The sequence below is a fragment of the Eublepharis macularius genome, chromosome 1 (genome assembly GCF_028583425.1).
Source record: "Eublepharis macularius isolate TG4126 chromosome 1, MPM_Emac_v1.0, whole genome shotgun sequence".
NCBI classification, from domain to species: domain Eukaryota; kingdom Metazoa; phylum Chordata; class Lepidosauria; order Squamata; family Eublepharidae; genus Eublepharis; species Eublepharis macularius.
The window spans coordinates 55,669,024-55,691,466 of record NC_072790.1 but is presented as its reverse complement, the minus strand read 5'-3'; the positions used below and the strand labels follow the sequence as shown (position 1 = coordinate 55,691,466).

At 41.6% G+C, this 22,443-nt stretch overlaps 1 protein-coding gene and 1 pseudogene across 1 annotated transcript in view; one reads left to right on the top strand and one right to left on the bottom strand.

The window, feature by feature from the left end:
* Positions 1-22,443, top strand: part of TPO (thyroid peroxidase) — a 121,625-nt gene that overhangs the window by 46,186 nt on the left and 52,996 nt on the right. Inside the window, exons 8-9 of the mRNA XM_054971173.1 lie at positions 18,434-18,692; positions 19,354-19,524. Of these exons, the coding sequence (XP_054827148.1) occupies positions 18,434-18,692; positions 19,354-19,524 (430 nt within the window). The remainder of the gene's footprint in view (positions 1-18,433; positions 18,693-19,353; positions 19,525-22,443) is intronic.
* On the bottom strand, positions 21,096-21,194 carry LOC129345858 (U2 spliceosomal RNA; annotated as a pseudogene).

Sequence of the window (22,443 nt, the reverse complement as noted above, 5' to 3'; positions counted from 1 at the left end):
GATTAGTTTATTAGGCATGCAACTCCCCTTTGCCCCGGTGGGAACAGTTACTCAACACTTAACTGGCCTCATGCTAATTAATTATGCCTAGCTAAGACTCAAACAGATTAACCCTTTCATAACAGAAGTGAATGACACGTGCAAATCCCAACACCCCTTCTCATGTGTTAGTAACTGAAGTCATGAAGGTTCATCTTCTCTCGCAGGTGCTCGAACTTCACTCTCACTAGCAGCTTGGTGAGAATGTCAGCAACCATTTCTTCTGAAGGGCAATACTTGAGATCAATTACTCCTTGTTGCTGCTTCTCTCGAACGGAGTGATATCTGACAGCTTGCTTGCTTCTGGCCTTGATGCTCTCACCTTTGGATAAGGCAATGCAAGCTTGGTTGTCTTCAAATAGAGTTATAGGTTTAGGTTCATCTATGCCAAAGTCCTTCAGCAGGTTGATGATCCACTCAAGTTCATCACAGGCTCGTGCAGCAGATGTGTATTCGGCCTCTGTGGTAGATTTGGCAACTAAAGATTGTTTCTGGCTTGTCCAGCTGATCAGGCTTTTTCCATAGAAGAATAGATATCCACTGGTTGATTTGAAGTCAGCTTGGTTTTCTCCCCAGTCATCATCCATGTATCCAGTTAGCCTTGGGTTGTCACAGGCTGAAATCTTTAGTTTCAAGTCAGCTGTTCCTATGAGATATCTGGTAAGCCTTTTGACAGAGTTCATGTCATGATGGTAGGGCGAATTTGTCTTTCTGTATAGGATCCCAACCGCCGGAGATATGTCAGGTCTTGACACTGTACTCAAGTAGAGAAGTTTGCCAATTGCTTCTCTGTATTGTTTGTTGCTTTCAAGTAGCATTCCATCTGTGAGCTTGAGGTAACATGGTTCAAGTGGTATGCTCACTCTTTTTGCTTTTTCCAGTTCCAGAAATTCTGCAAGATCCTTGATTTTGTGTTTCTGGTTTAGGAGGAAACTCCCACTTTCTGTTCTCTCAATTTGGATCCGAAGATAATGTTTTAATTCTCCTAGATGTTTTACTTTCACACTTTTGTTTAGTTTCTCAGCAATTTCATTTGCATGTTCTCTGTTCTTACAGCATAGGATCAAATCATCTACAAACACAAGAACATATTCAAATTGTCCATTCTTTAGTCTTGAAAATAGGCAAGGTTCTGCCTTTCCTTGTTGAAATCCTTGTTGCGTTAGTAGTTCAGATAGCTTCTCATTCCATGATCTCGCTGCTTGGCGCAAACCATAGAGACTTTTGTTGAGTTTGCATACAAGGTTCTCTTCTCCTTTCCTCTTGAATCCATCTGGCTGAGTCATGTAGATTTCCTCGGTTAAGTCTCCATTGAGAAATGCTGTTTTGATGTCCAGATGTTCAGCATACATCCTTCTTGATGCAGCTATGCTTAGCAGGGTCCTGATTGATGTGTACTTCACAACAGGTACAAATGTTTCAGTGAAGTCAGTCCCTGGTTGTTGTGTAAATCCTTTAGCCACTAAGCGCGCCTTGTATTTATCAATACTTCCATCAGCTTTGTATTTCACCTTGAACACCCATTTGCATCCGATGGCTTTTCTTTCAGGTGGCAACTCAGTGAGTGTTCATGTGTGGTTGCTTTGTAAGGATTCAAATTCCTCATGTGCTGCTTCCATCCATTTGTTTCTCTCATGGATAGGCATTTCTGTCATCTCCTTCCAGGTAGAGGGCTCACATACAGGTTGCATACTTGCACAGGATTCAAATCTTTGTGGTGGTACTCCTTTGTTGATTCTTTGTGAACTTCTCACAGTGGTCTCAGTCTCCTCTGGCCTGGCATCTCCTGCTTCCCCTTCTGATTCCAGGGTTCCTGCCTCCCCTTCTGATAGTGGAGCCTCTTCTTGATGCTGCTCCTGTGGGTTGGCATCTTGGACAGGTAGCCTTGTGACCAAATCAGTAAAAGAGACTTCTTCAGCTTCCAGTCTGGCTTCTACTGTGGAGTCCTTCTCAGGAGCTTGAAAAATGCCACTTTCATCAAAGGAAATCACATTGTGTTATTTTAACAGAGAATGTGTCAGGATCCATAATTTTAAATCCTTTTCCATTGAGTGCATACCCAACAAGAATTCCCAGTTCTGCCTTGGGATCAAGCTTCCCTCTCTTTTGGGCAGGAATGTGTGCAAATGCCTTTGCTCCAAAAACTCTGAGATGTTTGAGTCCTGCTTTTCTTCCAAACCACATCTCAAATGGAGTTTTCCCTGTAGCTTTTGTTGGAACTCTATTATAAAGATAAGCCACTGTAATGACAGCTTCTGCCCAGCAGGTGTCGGGCAGTCCAGCCTGAAACAATAAGCACAGGCTTGTCTCTAATAGACTTCGATTGAAGCGCTCTACTGCCCCATTCTGTTGAGGAGAGTATATTACACTTGTTTCATGCATTATTCCTTCCTCCTCTAGGAACCTTTGGGACTCACTGCCACAATATTCAGTTCCATTGTCAGTGAACAACACTTCTGGGGCTTTGTTAAACTTATTTCTCAGAATGGCAACATAGTTTTTGAATTTTTCCAGCACTTGGCTCTTAAATTTCAGTACATAAACAAATGCATATCTTGTTGCAGCATCCAGAAAACTCACAACATACTTATGTCCTCCAAGAGAGGTTTTAATTGGTCCAATCACATCTGAATACACTTTCTCCAATGGCTTTTCAACTGTCTGGCTTTGCTTCTTGCTATATCTAGGAGCAGTACCTTTTGCCTTTGCACAAATTGAGCATCCATTTCTCATCCATTTCCCACAATCAATAATATCAATTTCAGAGCCTTTCAACAATTTCTGAATAGAATCAAAGCTTCGATGCCCTAATTTAAAATGATAGGAAGCTAGACGTTTTGTGTGAGGACAGTCATTCGGCTTTGCTTGGCACACTGGGAAAGTTAGTTCCTTCAGGTAAAAATAGTCTCCTAATTTTTGTGCCTTTATCTCAACATCTACTTTAGGATTATAATTGCTGAAGACATCTCCTTTAATTGAAAATCCAATTCCACTCTTTAACATCTTTCCAAGAGATAGAATGTTCTGATCTGATAGAGATAGAATGTTCTGATCTGCCTTTGGATCATACATACAATTTTCCAGAGCTATTTCTATTGTCTCTCCATTAACATCCATGACTTTTATTGACACTGTTCCAGTCCCTTCAATCTTTAATGCTGATCCATCAGCTAAAGTCATGCTGTGCTTAAATCCTTCATCCAAGCTTTCAAAATAATCCCTTTTTGAGGATATGTGGGAGGAGCTCCCACTGTCGACGAGCCATAAGCTTTGGGGGTTAAAATTATCATTTGAAATCATGCAAGAAAGCTTTCTATGAGGATTTTGTTTTGCACTATGTGGGAATCTTTTCTTCCCATCAGATTCATCAGCTTCTCTTTGTTCTCTAGGGGCCGCATGTTCAGCAGGGGATTCTCTTTGTCTCTGGCGTGTTCTACAGTATTTGGCATAGTGCCCCCTCTTGTGACAAAAATCACACACTATGGCCTTTCTATCAGATACTTTAAGAGCTCTCATGCCTTGTGTGGAGTCTCGGATGGACCTCCTCCGAGCTTCATCTCTCAGTGAATTCAAAACATACGATAGCTCCACATCACCTTTTGTTTCTAAGACAGTGATATGGCTGGAATAAGATTCTGGTAAACTATTGTATATTGTAGCGGTAATCTCATGGGTCTGAACGACAGCTCCAGCAGCTCTCAGCTCATTGACTAACGACATTACATGGTTCAGATGAGCATCCATATCTCCCCCTTCAGGCAACTCAGAGTTATACAGCCATCTTCTTAAGAATTGCATCTGGCTGTTTGTTCTCTGCCCATGCCTTTCCTCTGGAGCCTCCCACAGACCTTTCGCTGTGCTGGCATTGATAGTCAGAGGAGCGGCCCTTTTATTCAGGGTAGGGAGCATTATAAGTTTTACTCTTGAGTCGTTTTTCATGAATGTGCGTCTCTCTGACTCATTATCAGGCGGCTCTTGAAAGATCACATGGCTGAGATCATGCACATCTAGGGCACACAATACACTTGCTCGCCATATGAGATAATTATCTTCCTCCAATTTAGGAATAGAAAAAGGGATGGATTTGATCTCACCAACTTGCAGTTCTCTTGCTTCTCCCGTCGGGGCTGCATTTTCCCTTGGGGTTGCACTCGTCCCAGCAGCTTGATCAGTATTCATCGTTCTGTTTGAATGGAAGGGCAGCTGGTTGCTTTGATGTGCAGATAGATCCTGTCTGCCTTTTGGCTGATGCAAACGAAGGTATTCACTCTCTGGCTGTCCCACATGGAGCGCTGGCACAGGGAGCCTTCTGCAGTTTGCAAGTCCAAAAAGGAGTGTAGGGGGGGAAAGTCTGCTTGCCCTTGCAAGCTGAAAACAAACAATGCTGTGATTAACAAAGGTTGGCGTCCATAACCTTTGTTGGGTTATGATTTTTGATTATGATAATATTTTAGCAGAGTAGAGCTTTGCACAGCATATAAAGAATCACAGAGACATGTGTTCAGCTTCTAAAATAATGTTTACTACATAAAGGATAAAATAATAAAGGTTACATTGGTGATAAAATAAAGAAGAGCTAACTAGCTTCTACACCCTTACATGCTGGAGGTACTGGTGGGCAATGGCATCCTGGACAAAGGAAAGAATGTTAATTGCCCCCAATAAACCTGGTCAGCCAATAATCGATCCTAGATTAGTTCATTAGGCATGCAACTCCCCTTTGCCCTGGCGGGAACAGTTACTCGACACTTAACTGGCCTCATGCTAATTAATTATGCCTAGCTAAGACTCAAACAGATTAACCCTTTCATGACAGAAGTGAAGGGCACGTGCAAATCCCAACAGAAAGCAGCAAAACAGAAAATCAGAGCTAAAGCTCAGAGCATTAACAACTTGGGCAGCTTATGTATTCAGGCTGCATTACTCTATGCAATCATGGTCTTGACTACTTTTGTGAGCAGAAAGCCCTACCAATGGATTCTCACTTGTACGTCTTCCCCCACTGGCTCTTTTTATACAGAAGTTGAATATTCATCTTTTTACACATATTGATATTACGACAAATAATTAAATGCTAAAAATGAGCAAGGCATTTTATTTTATTAACAAGCTGCAATACAAGTTGTGCAATATGAGTTGTCACCATTCCCCCCCTGCCCCGAACCAACATTAAACCCCAGAAAACATTATTTGGATAAATTAGCTATCTCATTTGTACTTTTTTGGTAGAAATCAGAGAAAAGAAATTATAAAATATTTTTCTACTACAACGCTGGCCATTTTCACACTTCTTACTGGCCACAGAACATCGCACAAAGCTCCTGGGATGATAGCATCTTCCTAGCTGCAGGAAGATGCTGTTGTCCCGGGAGCTTTGCGGGAGGTTCTGTGGCCGGTAAGAAGTGTGAAAATGGCCATTGTCACCTAAACGCTATGTGCACAAAGTACAGCCACTTACAGTTTGCTTTCTGTTACAACAAAATCTAAGTATAAAATAAACCCCAGATAATCTATGCATTTTTGGCATTTTTTAAAAAACTGCGTGACATATTTTAGTAACCTATGAATTTATTAAGAAAATAGTGATCAGGGAGCACTATGTAAGTGTTCTGGAGAGATACAGCCATTCAAGACAACCACAAACAAATAAAAACGTAGGACATTTTTATCCCTAGATAAATGGGAAATTTCATTTAAAATGGAAACAATACCTCAGATGCAAAGGCTGAAGGTCAGACTGTTTTGTTTATATTTTGATGTCAGTCTCACAGAGATGGTTTATTTCAATGGAAATTACTTTGGTAGATGTTCCTGCCTCCACAAGGAGCTTTTGCACTTTCCAAGTGAGGCTTGTGTCACACGTTTGCATTATCTCAGAAGTAGATATTTTGGCTGCTAGAATGTACCCAACCTTTGTGAAGGGGAATATGACCATTAATAGAAACCACTTTTATAGTAAAAATGATCCTTCCATCATTGAGAGCTCAATGACAGAAGATGTGGGTTTTGTCCTTTATGAAGCTGTGTACATTTTTATTTGAATTTCCTATCTGGGATACAAAAAAAAAATTGCACACATCATTTAATCTTAATAAAAATCTTTTAACCAGCCTGCCCATTAATCTTCCTTATAGCTTCTCCACTGTGCAAGTTCCTCTGTCTTAAATGTGCTGTTTGCTTTATAATAATTACCTCAGAAGGTTCAGAATGGGTTTTGGCACTAGTTAGCTGAGAACAAATCTGAAAAACATGCACACAAGGCTTCCGGGCACTCTAATATTAGTGGCTTAGAATCAGACACTTCATGCCCCTTAGACAAAACAGTTTCCAAAAGGCATTTTCCCTGTATGACTCTGGGCCACTCATCATCTGTCTGAGTACCACAGATTAATGAGATCAGCCTGTGGCATGTTAGAAATGAGTTGGAGTGGATGAAGTCAGTTCAGGGACACACATTCCATCTCTATATGCAGCTCCTGCTCCTGCTAATATAAAATATTAGAGCAAAAGCAGCAGCAGCCTCTACAGCTGAGACTGTCTAAGCATTTAGTTTCTAAAAAGTCTTTCATAGCGACTGTTACCTTGGGAGGGGGGGGGGAAATAACCCAGGAAGCCAAAAATAGAAAAGCTTTAAAGCAAAAGTTTTAAACACTGATTGAAGTGATTTTAAATTATCACTGAGGTGCTTTCAGGAGGGGAGACAAAGGCGTGTCGTTTAGTTTTTCTTTTAATAAAATAATGTAGCAAGCATTGCTTCACATGTGTTAGGTGTGGCTCCAGACCACTAATTCTCTTAGAACAACCTTGTGATGGATCAAGGTAACATGACTATTTCATAATAAGGGATTCAGGCTTCAATCTTGTCAAAAGTGGGTTATTTAATAGACTTCTTATCTGGAGGGGATGTCAGTGAAGGGTGACTGTGTGGAGGATTTGTCTTTGATCTGGGCGTAGTAGTCAGCTGGGTGTGATCTGCATTCCCTCCCCACAGAGAGATTGCTTCCCTTGTAGTTCACAGGTACTTCTTTCAGAGATGGGCATTTAACAGAAGTATTATGCTGGAGGAGCAAGCCAAAGGGCAAGAGCAAAGGGGCTCTTGGCCTGTGATTCTTAGCCTGGGGCATGCAGCTGGGTGCAGTGGAGGATGCTAGAGGAGAGGAAGAGCTCCACCAATTATGCACCTCATTACCAGGAGCAATTGAGATAGAAACATCACCTGTTGGACAGTTCTTACATCAAAACATCATGACCATAGCACTGGACTGTTATATGAATTCTTTGTGGCCACTATCATGTTTTATGTGTGGTTTCTGGGATGCATTTTTCAGCTTAGTGCAGGAGGTATGGTGAATGTACTAAAATGCCTTGGAGGGTGGGTTAGGATTCCAAATACATGCTCTATTGAGGCTGTGGTAGGAGCTTGGAATGTGAAGCTTCTTGAAGCTATTAACAGCATTGCTCCGAGTCCTCACTAACCTCTCCAACCCTTGAGATGGAAGCCAGCCCCATGGTTTACTATATAGCTGGGAGACTTAAAGAACGATGGCAGAAAACTTGCACTGAATCTGATAGCGCATGCTACAGACCTCATTAGAAGACCTATGAAGTGCCAGTGAGAGCAGCAAAGAAACATTATTTCTCTGCAACTGCTGCATCACGTAGTTTACAACCATGCCAATTAGTATCTTGCAGACATCTTCTAACTCCTAAATCCAAACCTTTATAGTCTCAAAAACAAACAATTAGCTGTGATGCCTTTGCCAGACAAGACAGAAGTGATGTTGGTTGGGAATGCAAAGATCTTGAAGAACATTATACTCCCCACTTTTGATGGAGTTCATCTGACCCTTGCAGACTCAGTTAAGAGCCTAGGGGTTATACTGGATATGGCACTACTGCTAGAGAAGCAAGTTAATGCAGCTGCAAAAAATGCTTTTTACAAACTCAGTCTAGCCTGGAAGATGGCCCCTGGGTCCTGCCTCAACATGGCCTATCTAACCACCTGAATCCATGCCACGGTTACATTGAGACTTTACTACAGTAATGCACTGTCCATAGGTCTCCTCTATAAGTTAACTCAGAGGCTCCAGTTGGTGCAGAAGTCTGCAGCTTGGAGGAGCTGCATATTACTCCAATTCTGCAGTTACTCCATTGGCTATCTATCATTTAATAACAACAACAACATTCAATTTATATACTGCCCTTCAGGACATATACCAGGCTCAATGCAAGGTGTTGACCTTCGCATATTCTTCACAGTCTTGGTCCATCATATATATATGAGACTGCCTCTCTCCCTACAGGAGTTTCACTACAGGAGTTTTGTTCATCTGAACAGGGCCTTCTTCAGGTTCCACCTCACACATGTGCAAAATCAACACATGCACTCTCTGTGGTGGCCTCCATCTTATGGAATGACCTAGCTGAAGAGGTCAGGAAGGCTCTCATTCTTCCAGCTTTCCACAAACAAGGCAAAACTGAATTATTCAAGAAGGCTTTTTACTCAGATAGAAGGGGTGGACTGTAAGGAAGTAGTCTCAAAGAGATGACTGAGTAAAGGGATAGGGACTATAGACTTTACTACTATGTACTTTTTGTTGCTGTAGGTATGATCCTACTGAATAGTTTCTATGTCGTTTAGCGTGTCAGGCTTAGAATTGCTTGCGCTCTGTTTCAGTATTTCTTCAGGTCTGTACTGGATTTCTGCTTGTCTTAAATCTTTACAAATTTGCATTTCTATATGCTATTACATCAGTAATGAAATCTCTTTGAACTGTACTGACTCACACTGTGTAATCCACCTTGAGTCTCAGTGAGGAAAGCAGACTATAATTAATGTAAATAAATTCTTTAAGAACTTTGCACTACTTTCATATTGCTACTCTTTCTGTTTTCCTTTTGTTTCAATGAATTCTGTTTACCAGTTTCTTGCTTGCAAAACCAGTTTTGCTTACCAATGTTAGTTGCCATGGGACTTACATATATATAAATATATGTACATATATACACACGTATACACACACGACTCATATGTGAGTACCTTCTCTGTGGAGCTGTCTCACATAGCTATAATACTCATGTGAATTTTGCTACCACACTGTTCAAAATGATATTTTTCTTACCTATGTGATATTGTCCTGCCCAGCACTGTGCAATTTGGGAAGGAAAGATACACTTGATCAGAGAGCCCATGCTCAATATTCACCTGCGCCCAGCACAGCCATATGGATTACCTAAGGGGGGAATGGGCTGGCTAAAGTGCTACCTCCTCTCTTCTGCTTCAAGCCCTCTGAGAGAGATGGTACTAGTAGGGCGAAGCTACAAGTGACGAATGACACTTGAACGGCAAGTGTATTTCTCCCTGTTCACTTGCGCTCCACTCAATCCACTTGCCGTTCAAGTGTCATTCGTCACTTGTAGCTTGGCCCGTAGACTCTTAAATTATTTAAGACCCTTAAATTATTTTCATCCCTAGGATTACCAATACCAGGGAAGCTCTGCTCAGTATGTGAATTAAGGGATTGTGTGTACATTACCTCTCTAATTGCATATAGATTGAGACTGGGAGTGGGCAATGATTCTTTATGCTTTTTCTAAAAACCACTAGGAAAGCTTATACATTACATCGTAAGATATAAAAGGCAAACCGTGTTGCTGACGTCTTACTTCTTATCCATGCGCATGCACAGAACGCAGGGATAAAAAGTGAGTGGGGGCAAAATGGTTTGCCTCCCCACCACGTGACTGTGGGAAGACCACTGCCTCAGGGTTTCTCAGCTGGGCAGAGAGAAGGCAGGCTTTCTCCCTGCCCAGCTGATCTGCAGGTGAAGGGGGGGGCGGTGGTGGAGCCCTCCCACCTCCCTGCCTCTCAGCTGAGCAGGGAGAAGGCTGTCTCCCTGTCCAGCTGATCCACAGGCGAGGGGGTAGTGGCAGAGCCTGTCCGCCCAATGCTCAGCTGGGTAGGGAAAGGCTTCCTCCCTGCCCAGCTGATCTGAGGCCCGGCCCAGTGGCCTGCTGCAGCACAGAGCAGCCCGGCTGGCAGCCTGCTGCAGTGCAGGGCTGCCCACTTACTGCGATGCAGGCTGGCCTGGCCCAGTGACCTGCTGCGGCCCGGCCTGCTATTGCATGCGGTGGCCTGGCCACAGGCTCTGCTGCTAGTTTAAAAATAAAAGAAAATCCACCAAGCATAGCTGATGCACCGTTGCAACTAAATTAAGGACAGAAGCCTCCATTCACAGTGAGTTCTTTTTACTTTTGCTTTTTCTTTTTCAGCAGAGACCATGTGTGTTTGCTTTGTTTACACATGTCCTGAAGGAAGACTTTCTACTAAAGATGCAATCTTAACTTCAGTCTGTCTCTCATTTAATTCAAAACAGATAAGGGCAACAGTCTTCAGTTTGCTTTTCTAGCCCAACCACCTATAATTCCCCAGGCTTGTGCCAATGGTCACATCGAAAGGTGGTGCTGGTAGTAGACATTTAATTTCTATTCCAAGCTATTCCGTTTGCTTTCCTTTCAGCAGGACTTGTTCAATTCAGGTCACAGCTGTATTGTAAAGGTGAAGATTGTTTGTTGTTTTCCTTAACAGGACGGGATGTCTCCAAGGCACAATACAGACCATGGCTTGCAACAAAGGCAAGCTGAATGAGAACGTGGAGTTTTCTTTTTGGTATTAAGTCAGAGTCTTAAATTGTACCCAGTGTGGATAGTCTTGTACTAACAGGAATCCTGGGAACTTCATGTTAAAATACCAGATCCTAATTTAAAAGGATCATTTTAGTAAATCCATTGACTCAGTTCCTTGTCTCCAGTCCTGCCAAATGTCAGGTATTTTACTGGTTTATTCCAGGAATAGGAGACCTTATTTCAAGCTGAGACAAATGTTTAGGAATGAGGGGAGTGAAGAACATCACACATCCACTCAGACAAATATTTGCTCTAGATCCCCATATTACCACCCATACTCAAGCAAAACATGATCTGAAAATAAGCTTTCTACTAAAAGAGCCAGTTTGGTGCTTTCTTTGGTGCTTTTTAGTAGAAAGAGCCAGTTTGGTGAAGCGGTTAAGAGCGTGGGACTCTAATCTGGAGAGCAGGGTTTGATTCCCCACTCCTCCACTTGAAGCCAGCTGGGTGACCTTGGGCTAGTCACAGTTCTCTGGAGCTCTCTCAGCCCCACCCACCTCACAGGGTGTTTTGTTGTGGGGATAATAATGACATACTTTGTAAACTGCTCTGAGTGGGCATTAAGTTGTCCTGAAGGGTGGTATATTAATCAAATGTTATTATGTTATTATTTGTACCAGGTTCCATGAGTCTCAAGATGAACAGGCTCCCTCAGAATTTTGAATGTCTTTTCCTTCCCCTGCCCCAACCTCAGCAGCCCTGTTACGCTTTAAACATGACTAGGAATTACAGGGTTGGATCCAATCAGCCTTTTTGCTCAAGCTTGCCAAATGTTCCTCCTTACGATAGTCCTCATCTCATGTGGCTTTTGTCTATGTAAGTCCAATGATTCCCTGCATAGTCTTCTTGCATGCTCAAAAAGCTGGGCGGATCCAACCCGTTGAAATTTTTGATTGGATTGGACTGAAAATTATTATTTTGCTCATTTGTAACCAAAATAATAGTTATTTAGCTTTCTGAAAAAGGACCTGCCCCATATATTCAAAAATATATCAGCAGCAATATTGTAGCAACATGCTTCAAAACAAATACTAATGCAGGATTAAAACGTTAAAAGCATACATTATTTTGAAACCTCAGGAAAAGCAGGCTGCTTACCTATAATTAGAATTCTTTCAGTGGTAATCCAGTACATGCAGCTCCATTGGAAGATGCTAGTCAAGTTTTTCCCCCCCATCTCTCCCTTCTCTCGGCCAGTTAGCCTTAGAAAGGCAATACTAAGGGCTGAGGAATCCACCCAGATGAAAAGTAACATAGATACATGCACTGAGGAGGAGAAAGCAGGTAAAATTGGCCCTTCTTCTTCTCTGTTCTGCAAGCATCTCTTCCAAGGTTCCATTTACAGGAAAGGCAGAAAGATGCAATTTCACTCACTTTCTCCTCTCCAGTGCAGCCACCCGTGTTGCAAGGATTTTTATCCACAGGGACTCCCCAGTTGTCAGCACTACTTGATGAAAGAGGGAAGGAGGAAAAATTTTCTTCCTCTGGCACCTTCCTGGTACAGGAATCAGATCCCAGGCCATAGGTTCTGTGTTGGAGGAGAACATTTCTTCTCAGGCACAGGATCCATATGCGAGACTGAAGAGACCATGAAAAACATGGGAATTTTCTAAGGGAACTTGCTGACCACCCATAACAAGAACCGCACCAAACAGGTAGTATAGGTGAGAAGGCACCCTAACACAGAAGGCATTCCAACTTGCAGAAATTTGCCACTAGCACTGTGGGTTATGCACCATAGTTGTTGTGCTGTGGGTTCTTTTGTCCTTTGAGACTAGCAGTTATTACCTTGGGCACACATACAATGAGTAAAAAGTGTCAGGTATGGTCATGCATTGCTGTCATTTCAGGAATGCTAGCTGAACATAGTTGTTAAAGTACTCTGTCACCAACAATGTTTGTACAGCTGAAATAACTAATGATGATATAAAATTCTTATATTATTGGAGGGCTTAATGAAATCTATAAACCCTAACACACCTCCCACGTTTCACCAATTTGACCTACCTTTAGCTTTCTAGGTGGCCCCCAACCCTCCATAGTTTAAGAGATGACTATAACTAGGGTAGAGAGATAAAACAGCTGCTTAAAGCATAACCAGTACAGGAGCACAAAATCAGCATCAAAATCTAGATTGTTATTAAAGTCAAGTCAAAGTATATGAATGTTAACCAGACTTGTTTTCAAGGTCATAAGGAAGAAGCCAAGTATCAAATTGCTCCAAGGCTTAAAAGGGCAATTCATATTTTTAACACAGATTTTTATCCATCATTTTCTGCAGGGTCACTCCAAGGATAAAATACATTTGTCTCGCAAACAATATTTGTATATTTCTATGTTTCTGGGGAGAGTTTGGGTGAACAATTCAGTGAACTAGGTATCAAAAGTTTGAGTTATGGCACTCTGAATATGCTGGGAATACATCAAAATAAGAGAATCACACAAACCAAGGTGAAAGGTACCAATCACCTGAGCCAAGGTGTTTGATTGCTCTCAACAAAATGAGCTCAGATGGCATCCCACTTCCAGAAAATCTAATGACTTGGCAGGCACTGTGTAAGAAACCCAAACCTTAACATCAAATGTGCTGCTTCTTAATAATCTATCATATTTCAGATAGGTACTTTGCTGTGAGCATGGTTAATTTACAAAAAGCATCACGGAAAGCCAAAAGTAATGAGCCAGGGAAGCCAAGCTGGCCTCTACCAGCAGCTTGGAGAGGACCACATCTTCAGTAGTTTGTAGGAACTTGCCTTTTTGGTGTAACCCCCTCCTCCAAATAATGAAGCCCATTATCTGATGAAACTATTTCATCCCTGCCAGAATTTTCAATATGCACTATATCAAAGTGTATAGAGTATTTGTCTGTTCAGTTTATTGCATATTATATCAAACCTATCATGTATTTTATTAGCTCTCTATACTTCATATTCATCCCATTATGCTTTATTAAGTCCAATGTAATCTTAAATCTGCAATGCAGTTTTCATTTTATCCATTGCAATATATAATTTCCTTTCTTTTGATCAGTATTACTTATACGCTTTTTCTATACGCTTCAATGCACCCATTACATTATAAAAGCATTTGCTAGGGAACACTTATCAGCATTTCTATAACAAACTGTATGATTTTAGAAGACCATGAATTGGCTATAGATAGGTATAAATGGGTCTATCAAATGGATTTTGTGAGCAAGATACCTTAAAATCTGGCTCATCTTATACACTGGAAAAACATTTCCTGTCAAAGGCATGGAACTAATAATGGAATCAAGAACAAGAGACCCCCAGACAATTTTCACAATGGTTTAATGGGTTTTGGCTATCTTTAGGGTAAATAGGTTTTACTGCTAAAAATCACTTGACTGAAATCAGGGATTTGACAAAGAACATTAATGTCCCTCAACAGTCCTTGCCTTTATTTTATTTTATTTACATCATTTCTACCCTCACCTTTCTCCCCAATGGGGGCCCGAACTTGCTTACATCATTTTCCTCTCCTCCATTTTATCATCACAACAACACTGTGAGGTAAGTTAAGCTGAGAGTATGTGACTGGCCCAAGATGACACAGCAAGCTTTCATGGCTGAGTAGGCATTCAAACCTGGGTCTCTCAGGCCAGGGACACTCTAACTACTACACTGTACTGGCCTTTGGAGTATGACACCCATCAGAGTTTTAAGGGAGCACCTCTAGAAATACCTTGGCACATTTCATTAGAGAGACAGAGGGCAGGATGGAAAGCTATGAAATAACAGAAAATTTTGTTTGGAGCATGATGCAGGAACAGTAGCTTTGATGCCTTAAAAGACTTTGCCTCCTTCCTATAAGCTCTACTTACATATGTAAATAGAACAAATATTTTGTTGGGAATCAGCTTTATTACAACAACATAACTTGCCTGTGCTTCGTCATTTTAAAAAAACCTAAGTCCTATAGCATTTTCCTTGGGTTTCTCACTGCTTAGACACTTGGGGAACATGTAACAATGTATTGATTCCCACTAAAAATTTGCCCAAGTAGTTGGAAATTCTGAGGCAGCTTTCATTGTCCAATTTTCTTATAAGTATAAACTGCTATGAAGACATGTGATATGTTAGTAACATTTCTTTATAAGTACACAGAATAAGTTGGTAGGAAGATTTCACAGGGAGAGTTGCAAACAATCTGGAGGGAAATGTCCCTTTACCAGAGGTTTGAAAAATGAAATCTGCCCCTCAAGTCATAGTTGACTTATAGCGACCCCTAGTGGGGTTTTCATGGCAAAAGACTAACAGAGGTGATTTACCGTTGCCTGCCTCTGCAGCCTTGGAGAGCCAGTTTGGTGTAGTGGTTAAGAATGCGGGACTCTAATCTGGAGAGCCGGGTTTGATTCCCCACTCCTCCACTTGAAGCCAGCTGGGTGACCTTGGGCTAGTCACAGTTCTCTGGAGCTCTCTCAGCCCCACCCACCACACAGGGTATTTTGTTGTGGGGATAATAATGGCATACTTTGTAAACCGCTCTGAGTGGGCATTAAGTTGTCCTGAAGGGCAGTATATAAATCGGTTGTTGTTGTTGTTGTTGTTGTTGATCTCCCATCCAATTACTAACCAAGGCCAACCCTGCATAGCTTCTGAGATCTGATGAGATCAGGGTCCCCTGGGCTATCCAGGTCAGGGCTACCAGAGGTTTAACAGGAGGTTTAACAGAGGTTTATCAGTTATTTACCTCAGAACCATAAAAAATCAGCACCCCGTATGCAGTCCTGTCAAGAATGCTTCATAGCTTATAATTTTGATATCATAGGCTTATCACATTTAATTGGCACCAAGTGATTCCTTTAGCCCCAAGCCAGCAGACAGAGGTGGATTCAAGAATTTTCCACAGTGACTGTAGGGAATGACTAGTTTGGACCATGGGTGTCTATTTTTTTAAAAAAAACACTTTTTGTTCACTTTCAATAAGAAGGTTATTAACATTTGGAAAGAGAAAGGTATTTCTTTATTTGACACAAGGGAATAGCACAGGCCTAACAATACTGGTTTCACACAGTGTTTAAAATTAAGAATGTTTAAGATAAAGAATGTAATGAAACATTGTTGAACATTTTGAGACCACTCCGTGTCCTGTCTAGGCTGGCTCTGGCTCCAGCTCCTGAAATGTGGGTTCAAATAACCTTGAAGGTGAGAAGCCACTAAATCATTGTTGCTTGGAGTAGGAAACTATCCCTGCAGTCAAACCATTTCCACATTTGTTTCCTAGGATGAAAGAAAATAGTCAGATGATTTTTTTTAAATCCCCAGCATCCAGCAGATTTCAAGACTTTTCAAAGCATGTTCACTAAAGTAAATCCCAAATATTTAGGACTGCATTCTTAGAGTAATATTTGGTGTCCCTGAAATCATTTTATAGCAATAGTGTTGTAAACCATTTGAAACTAATTTGATATTGAGACAACTTCCAGTGATCTTATTGAAACATTAACTACTACAGTATTGTGAAGTCAGCTGGGTGACCTTGGGCTAGTCACAGTTCTCTGGAGCTCTCTCAGCCCCACCCACCTCACAGGGTATTTTGTTGTGGGGATAATAATGGCATACTATTTTTGATATAGTCCTATAACAAAGAACATAAGCAGGGAACTTGCAAGGACTTGTGTGTGAGAGAGGCTTCATTTTCTCTTTCCCTACTATTTAGTTTTTCCCCTTCCTGAAAGCCTCCGTAGCATCTTCCCTTTTTCTCCACTTCCTTTGCTCCTTTCCACCTACCAAACAACCTACCCTTATCTGCCTACCTGATCTTCAGCTTTTTCTCCTTCCCTTCCCCTGGCAGCCTGTACTCAGGAAAACTGTGGCCCAGGTGTATGCTGTCAGCCACCAGGCCAGGTCCATTTGTACAGTGGAAAACTTGCAAGAACTTGCAAGTGACACCTCATTTTCCCCTCTATCCTTTCCCCCACACCATTTCCCTTCCTCACAACCACCATATATTCTCCTCTTTCCCTGCTTTCTTCTGTCCTTCTCACCCACCAACTAACCTACTTGTTATCTGCCCCCAATATTCAGCTATATTTATTATTTACCTCATTTATTCCCTGCCTTTCTCTACAATGAGACCCAAAGCTGATTACATCGTTCTCCTGTTTCCAATTTATCCTCACAACTCTGTGAGATATGCTAGGCTGAGAATGTGTAACTGGCCCAAGGAGTAGTTTGATTCCCTACTCCTCCACTTGAAGCCAGCTGGGTGACCTTGGGTCAGTCACAGCTCTCTGGAGCTCTCTCAGCCTCACTCACCTCACAGGGTGATTGTTGTGGGGACAATAATAACTACCTCGTAAACTGCTCTCAGTGGGTGTTAAGTTGACCTGAAGGACGATATATAAATTGAATGTTGTATTGTTATTATTATTGTCCCTACAACCCACACAGTCAACACTCTAGCCACAGCATTCTGTACCAATTGTAGCTTCTGGACATTCTTTAAGAGCAACCCCACACAGACAAAGTTGTAGTAATCTAATCTGGATGCTACCAGATCATGCACCACGTTGGTAAGATCTTTTCCACCCAGGAAAGGCTACAGCTGGTTCACTAGCCACAGCTGGTGAAAGGTGCCCCCTGGCTACTGCTGCCACCTGTTTATTCAACCACAGGCCTGGGTCCAGCAACACTCCAAGCTACAAATATGCTCCTTTAGGGGGAATGCAACTCCATCTAGAACAGAAGATATCCCTTCTCCTGGGTCAAATCTTCCCTCTACCAGTAGCACCTCCATTTTGTCAGGATTAAGTTTCAGCTTCTTAGCCCTCATCTACTCTAAAACTGCCTTTAGGCATCTATAAATGGTTTCCACATCCTCTCTGGGATCTGCAGGAAGCATAAGATAGAGCTGTGTGTCATCTGCATATTGGTGGTAATTCAGCCCAAATATCCAGATGACCTCTCCCAGCAATATCGACCTCACCCAGAAAACTGTAACACAGATCACAAATTTGCACAGTATTTTGAAAACATTATGGATCAGGTACAAACTAGTGTTTCTGCAGCTACAAAAATTTCCTCCCACATAATGCAATTTTCCAGTTTTTGTTCTCCTGGGGCAGCCCCAAATCCTTTCCCTGAAATCCTTCCCCAGAAACAGGATTTCGAGGGACGTTTCAGACATCTACGGGGAGGGGGGGGGGCTGCACTCTGTGGAAGTACCCACTGAGAGTGGGACCACAAGTGACGCCTGACACAGGTTGGACACTTGCCAGCTTCCCTCAAGTTTTGATGGGAAATGTAGGCAGCTTGGCGGAATGTTGGACAAGTGACAGTTGAAAAGTCCATTGGACAGCAGTCAGAGAGTCAAGCTGCAAGACCAGGACGCCTACATTTCCCATCAAAACTTGAGGGAAGCAGACAAGTGTCCAACCTGTGTCAGGCGTCCACTTGTGGTCCTGAGAGACTAGTCTGCACCCAACCCAATGATACCTGTTGTTAGCAGATATCCCAGTCTAAGGAATACAGCCAAAACGCAAGCATCTGACATGATAGTTTCCTCATATTCAGAGGCTTATTCAAACAAATGAACACTTCAATTTTTTGCAGTTATTCCAGTTTCTGTTTCAATGGGCAAGGACTGGACTAACTCTGTAGAAGATTGAGCTGTACCTCAATGCAATGCATTTCTGTACTTTAAACCATGTTTGTGAAATATTTGGGTTTTCTTTGTTTTCCAGATTATTACCATAAGAGACTACATCCCCAAAGTTATTGGTCCAGATGCTTATAATCAATACATTGGTCCTTATAAAGGTTACAATCACACAATAAATCCCACTATAGCCAATGTCTTTTCTACAGCAGCTTTTCGCTTTGCTCACACTGCAATTCATCCAATAATAAAGAGACTGAATGCACAGTATCAGAATGACCCAAATCTTCCTAGCCTTCATTTGCATGAAGTTTTTTTTGCACCCTGGAGACTCATTAAAGAAGGTACTTGTAGTTTGATTACATCTTTTTACATTATCGGAAAGCTATCATGAATTGAAATCTTGTAACATCAGGAAATGTTTGTTTTCATAGTCAACCCAGACTGTTAAACAATCAATGTAGAACAAGTGCTGCAACATTTTATTCTGCTGCTTTTTAAAGAAATACCAACAGAATAAATTACATATCCATTAATGCACAACCAATGTCGTCTGTTTGAATAAACTTGACTTGTAAAATAAGTTGCGACTTTTTTGTGTGCGGAAGAATAAATATACAGATTGAAAAGTTTGTGTTCCCTTAAAGAATAACCAAATTTCTCCCAATTTAAATAGCTTTCTAATATATAATTAAGAAAAATATTTAAAAAAAGATAGACAATATACTATATGTAATAGTTAGATCATTCTTGAGAATCCCAGTATGTGTCTTTATAATTTTTTATAAAGAAAGCATTATGCTTAATATCTGTTGGTTTGGATAACAATATTTATATTTGCTTTGTGGTCACTTTTTAAACTAAGTTCCATTCAAAGATGATGAAAATGTTTTAGAGCATAATTAGAGAAAGTTAAGGTTACATTAAAATAGTGAATGAGTTAACTCAAGACTGGTGAATTCTTGGATCCACTGCTACTACTATGACTGTGTTTTTGTGTTTAAGGTGGTTTGGATCCCTTGCTAAGGGGACTGCTGGCAACTGCTGCAAAGCTCCAGGTACAGGATCAGCTGATGAATGAGGAATTAACTACGAAGCTCTTTGTATTGTCTAATAATGGTTCACTGGATTTAGCATCACTAGATTTACAACGGGGACGTGATCATGGGCTCCCAGGTCTATTGCTTTTTAAATTTCCTATGCTATGCACTAGGTCATTATTTCTTGAAACATCAGCAAGGAGATGGATTCAAACCTTTATTGTATAAGCAAAAAGTCACTTCTGCTCATGCAAGAAGGGAGACTTATGTTCAGCTGTGGCCCTCACGCCAAATGCCTTTCTATTTTATAAGGGTCCCTGACCCTCAAGAGTGACTTTTTGGCTAATGCCTAGAGCTATAATATGAAGTGGGAGGTGGTTCTTTGGATCCAAAACTTGTTACATATTTCCTAAGTAATATCAACTGTGGGTGTGTGTTTGTGCCCTCAAGTCATAATTGACTCATGGCAACCCCTAGCCAGGGGCTGTCAAGGCAACTGTGAAGCAGTTTGCCAGTGCCATCCTCTGCAGAATCTTCCTTGGTGGTCTAAATACCAACCCTGCTTAGCTTACAAGATGTGTTGAGATCAGGCTATACCATGCCACCTTGCCTCCTGTAATATGAACTATAGTAAGTTATAAGTTATAATATTAATTTTAATTATGATTCAATTCTCATATGGTGTATGAATAAGGTGCTGGACTTGGGATGCAGGCAGTCTTGTTCACTCATCATGAATCTTAATTTAATTTATTAGATTTCTTGTCCACCCTCCCCATGAGAGGGCTCAGGGCAGGTTACATTATATAATGATATAATAAATTAACACAATACACAATAAAAGATAAAATACACAATTTCATAGTTCCAAAACAAAAGTTATATTCACAATCTAAAATACAGCATGTGATGGCTCACCATAATACATCCCATACACCAGTATCATGGAGGTAGGGCAGGCGGTCACCAGAATGTAAAACAAGCAGACCAGAGGCCAACTGGGTAGTTTGCCCATGCCTCAACCACCACTGTAAGCTTGGCGGAACATCTCCATCTTACAGGCCCAGTGGAACTGTAACAAGTTCCACCAGCTCTAGTCTCAATGGAGAGACCATTCCACCAGGCTGGAGCCAGGGTTGAAAACACCCTGGCCCTGGTCAAGGCTAGGCAAATATCCTTGGGGCCAAGGATCATCAGAAGGTTTTGTTGGCAGAATGAAGTGCCCTCTGGGGAACATATAATGAGAGGCAGTCCCACAGGTATATTGATTCCAGTCAGTTAAGGGCTTTAAACATCACAGTCAGTGCCTTGAACTTAACCTGGAACTCAGCTGTGAGCCAGTGCTGCTGACACAAAATAGGTTGATCATGCATCCTAACCAGAGTCCTGGTAAGAATATGTGCCTCTGTATTCTAGAGCAGCTATAATTTCCGGATCGGCTGTAACTTCCAGATCTTATCTTGGACAACTGACTTGTGCATGTTTACACAGCAGTAAGTGCCCAGTGGATTCAATGAGATTTACTTCCAAGTTCCAAGCAAGTACATTCTGAATCACAAGTCTTAAACTCATGTACTTTGGGGGGCTGTTGCAGTCCATTGAATTCTTACTTGGAAGTAAATCAGTCACACTGAATCCCACAGTACTTACTGATTAGTAAATATTTATAGGATTTGACAAATAAGCATTCTGAGCTCTTTGGAGGAAAGGAAGTATATAAATCTGATAACTATATCTTCCATGCCATGCCACATAAAATAGTACTAACTACTACACTTGATCTTAGCCAAAAGGCCGAGAAGTGATAGTGCTAACTAGAGATCGGTATGAACCAAAATTTGTCACGAACTGGGCAGGATCATTGTTCGAGAACCAGCGGTTCCTCAGAGCCCATTTCTGAAGAACTGTGACAAACTTTAGGCTGGTTCATTTGGTTCATTTTTTGGTTTGTCACTGCAGAAAGCCTGGCACCAATCAATCAGTTTCCTAGGCAACCAGGGATGGGCTTTCTGCAGTAGAGTTGTGCACCTGGCAACTTTTCACCTGATGGGAGGGGGATCAGCTGGCATTTGAAAGCAGCAACACTTTTCTTGCATGAAGTCTCGTTACAGTTTCAGGCTTTCAGGGCTTTGCAATAAACGTCAAACTTTTAAAAAAAATGTTGAGCAGGCATAGTAACGTTGCAATGTTGGAACCTTCCCCCCTCCCCCTGTATTTGCTGATTGAGCTGTCCCTCGCCCACTGGAGAGGCAATTGGTGGCGGAGTTCTGGGGAAAACATGTACTTTTTGTGCATTTTACACTCTCATTTATTTTTTTAAGCCAAGCCAGGAAAGGGTTAAAATGCTGCTGCTTCATCCCTTCCCAGCAACTTCCCTGCCACTTTGTTTCCAAAGGGCTGTACAAAATGCTTGATTTTTCCCTTCTTTGGCAAAGCCAGAAACATGCCTGGGAGGAAGGGAAAAGCAGCCATTTAATCCTTTCCTGGCTTTTAAAACAAGGAGGAATGAGTATTAACATTAAATGTTACTATGTTACAATGTTACAACCCATTATTTCCTTTTAAAAAAGAGTGTGTGTGCAGACCCTAAAGGAGGAAGGGAAAAGCAACATTTAACCCTTCCCTGGCTTTTAAAGCCAGCAGAAAATAAGCAACAACATTAGGAATTGTTCCTGGCTTTGAAAAAAAAATAAGAGAGTGCTTGTATACCAGGAGGAAGGAAGCCAATGGTGAAGCAGCCTTATGACCCTTACCTCACTTTAGCTCCCTGGGAAAAGGAGAGCAGCAGGGATGTGAAAGCAGCAATAATTTTCTTGCCATGCAAGAAAAGTGTTGCTGCTTTCAAACTCTGGCAGCTTTTTTCAGATGATGGGGGATCCCCCTTCCATCAGCTGAAAAGTGGCAGGTGTTTGAAAGGGGGAAACTGGAAATGCACACCCCTATTCTGCAGACCTTCTGCTGCCTCAGAAGTGACATTTTCATGAAGCAAATGAACCGGTTCACGAACCAGAGCAAGTTCATGGTAGTTCGTGGTTCCTGAAAGGCCACGAACCAC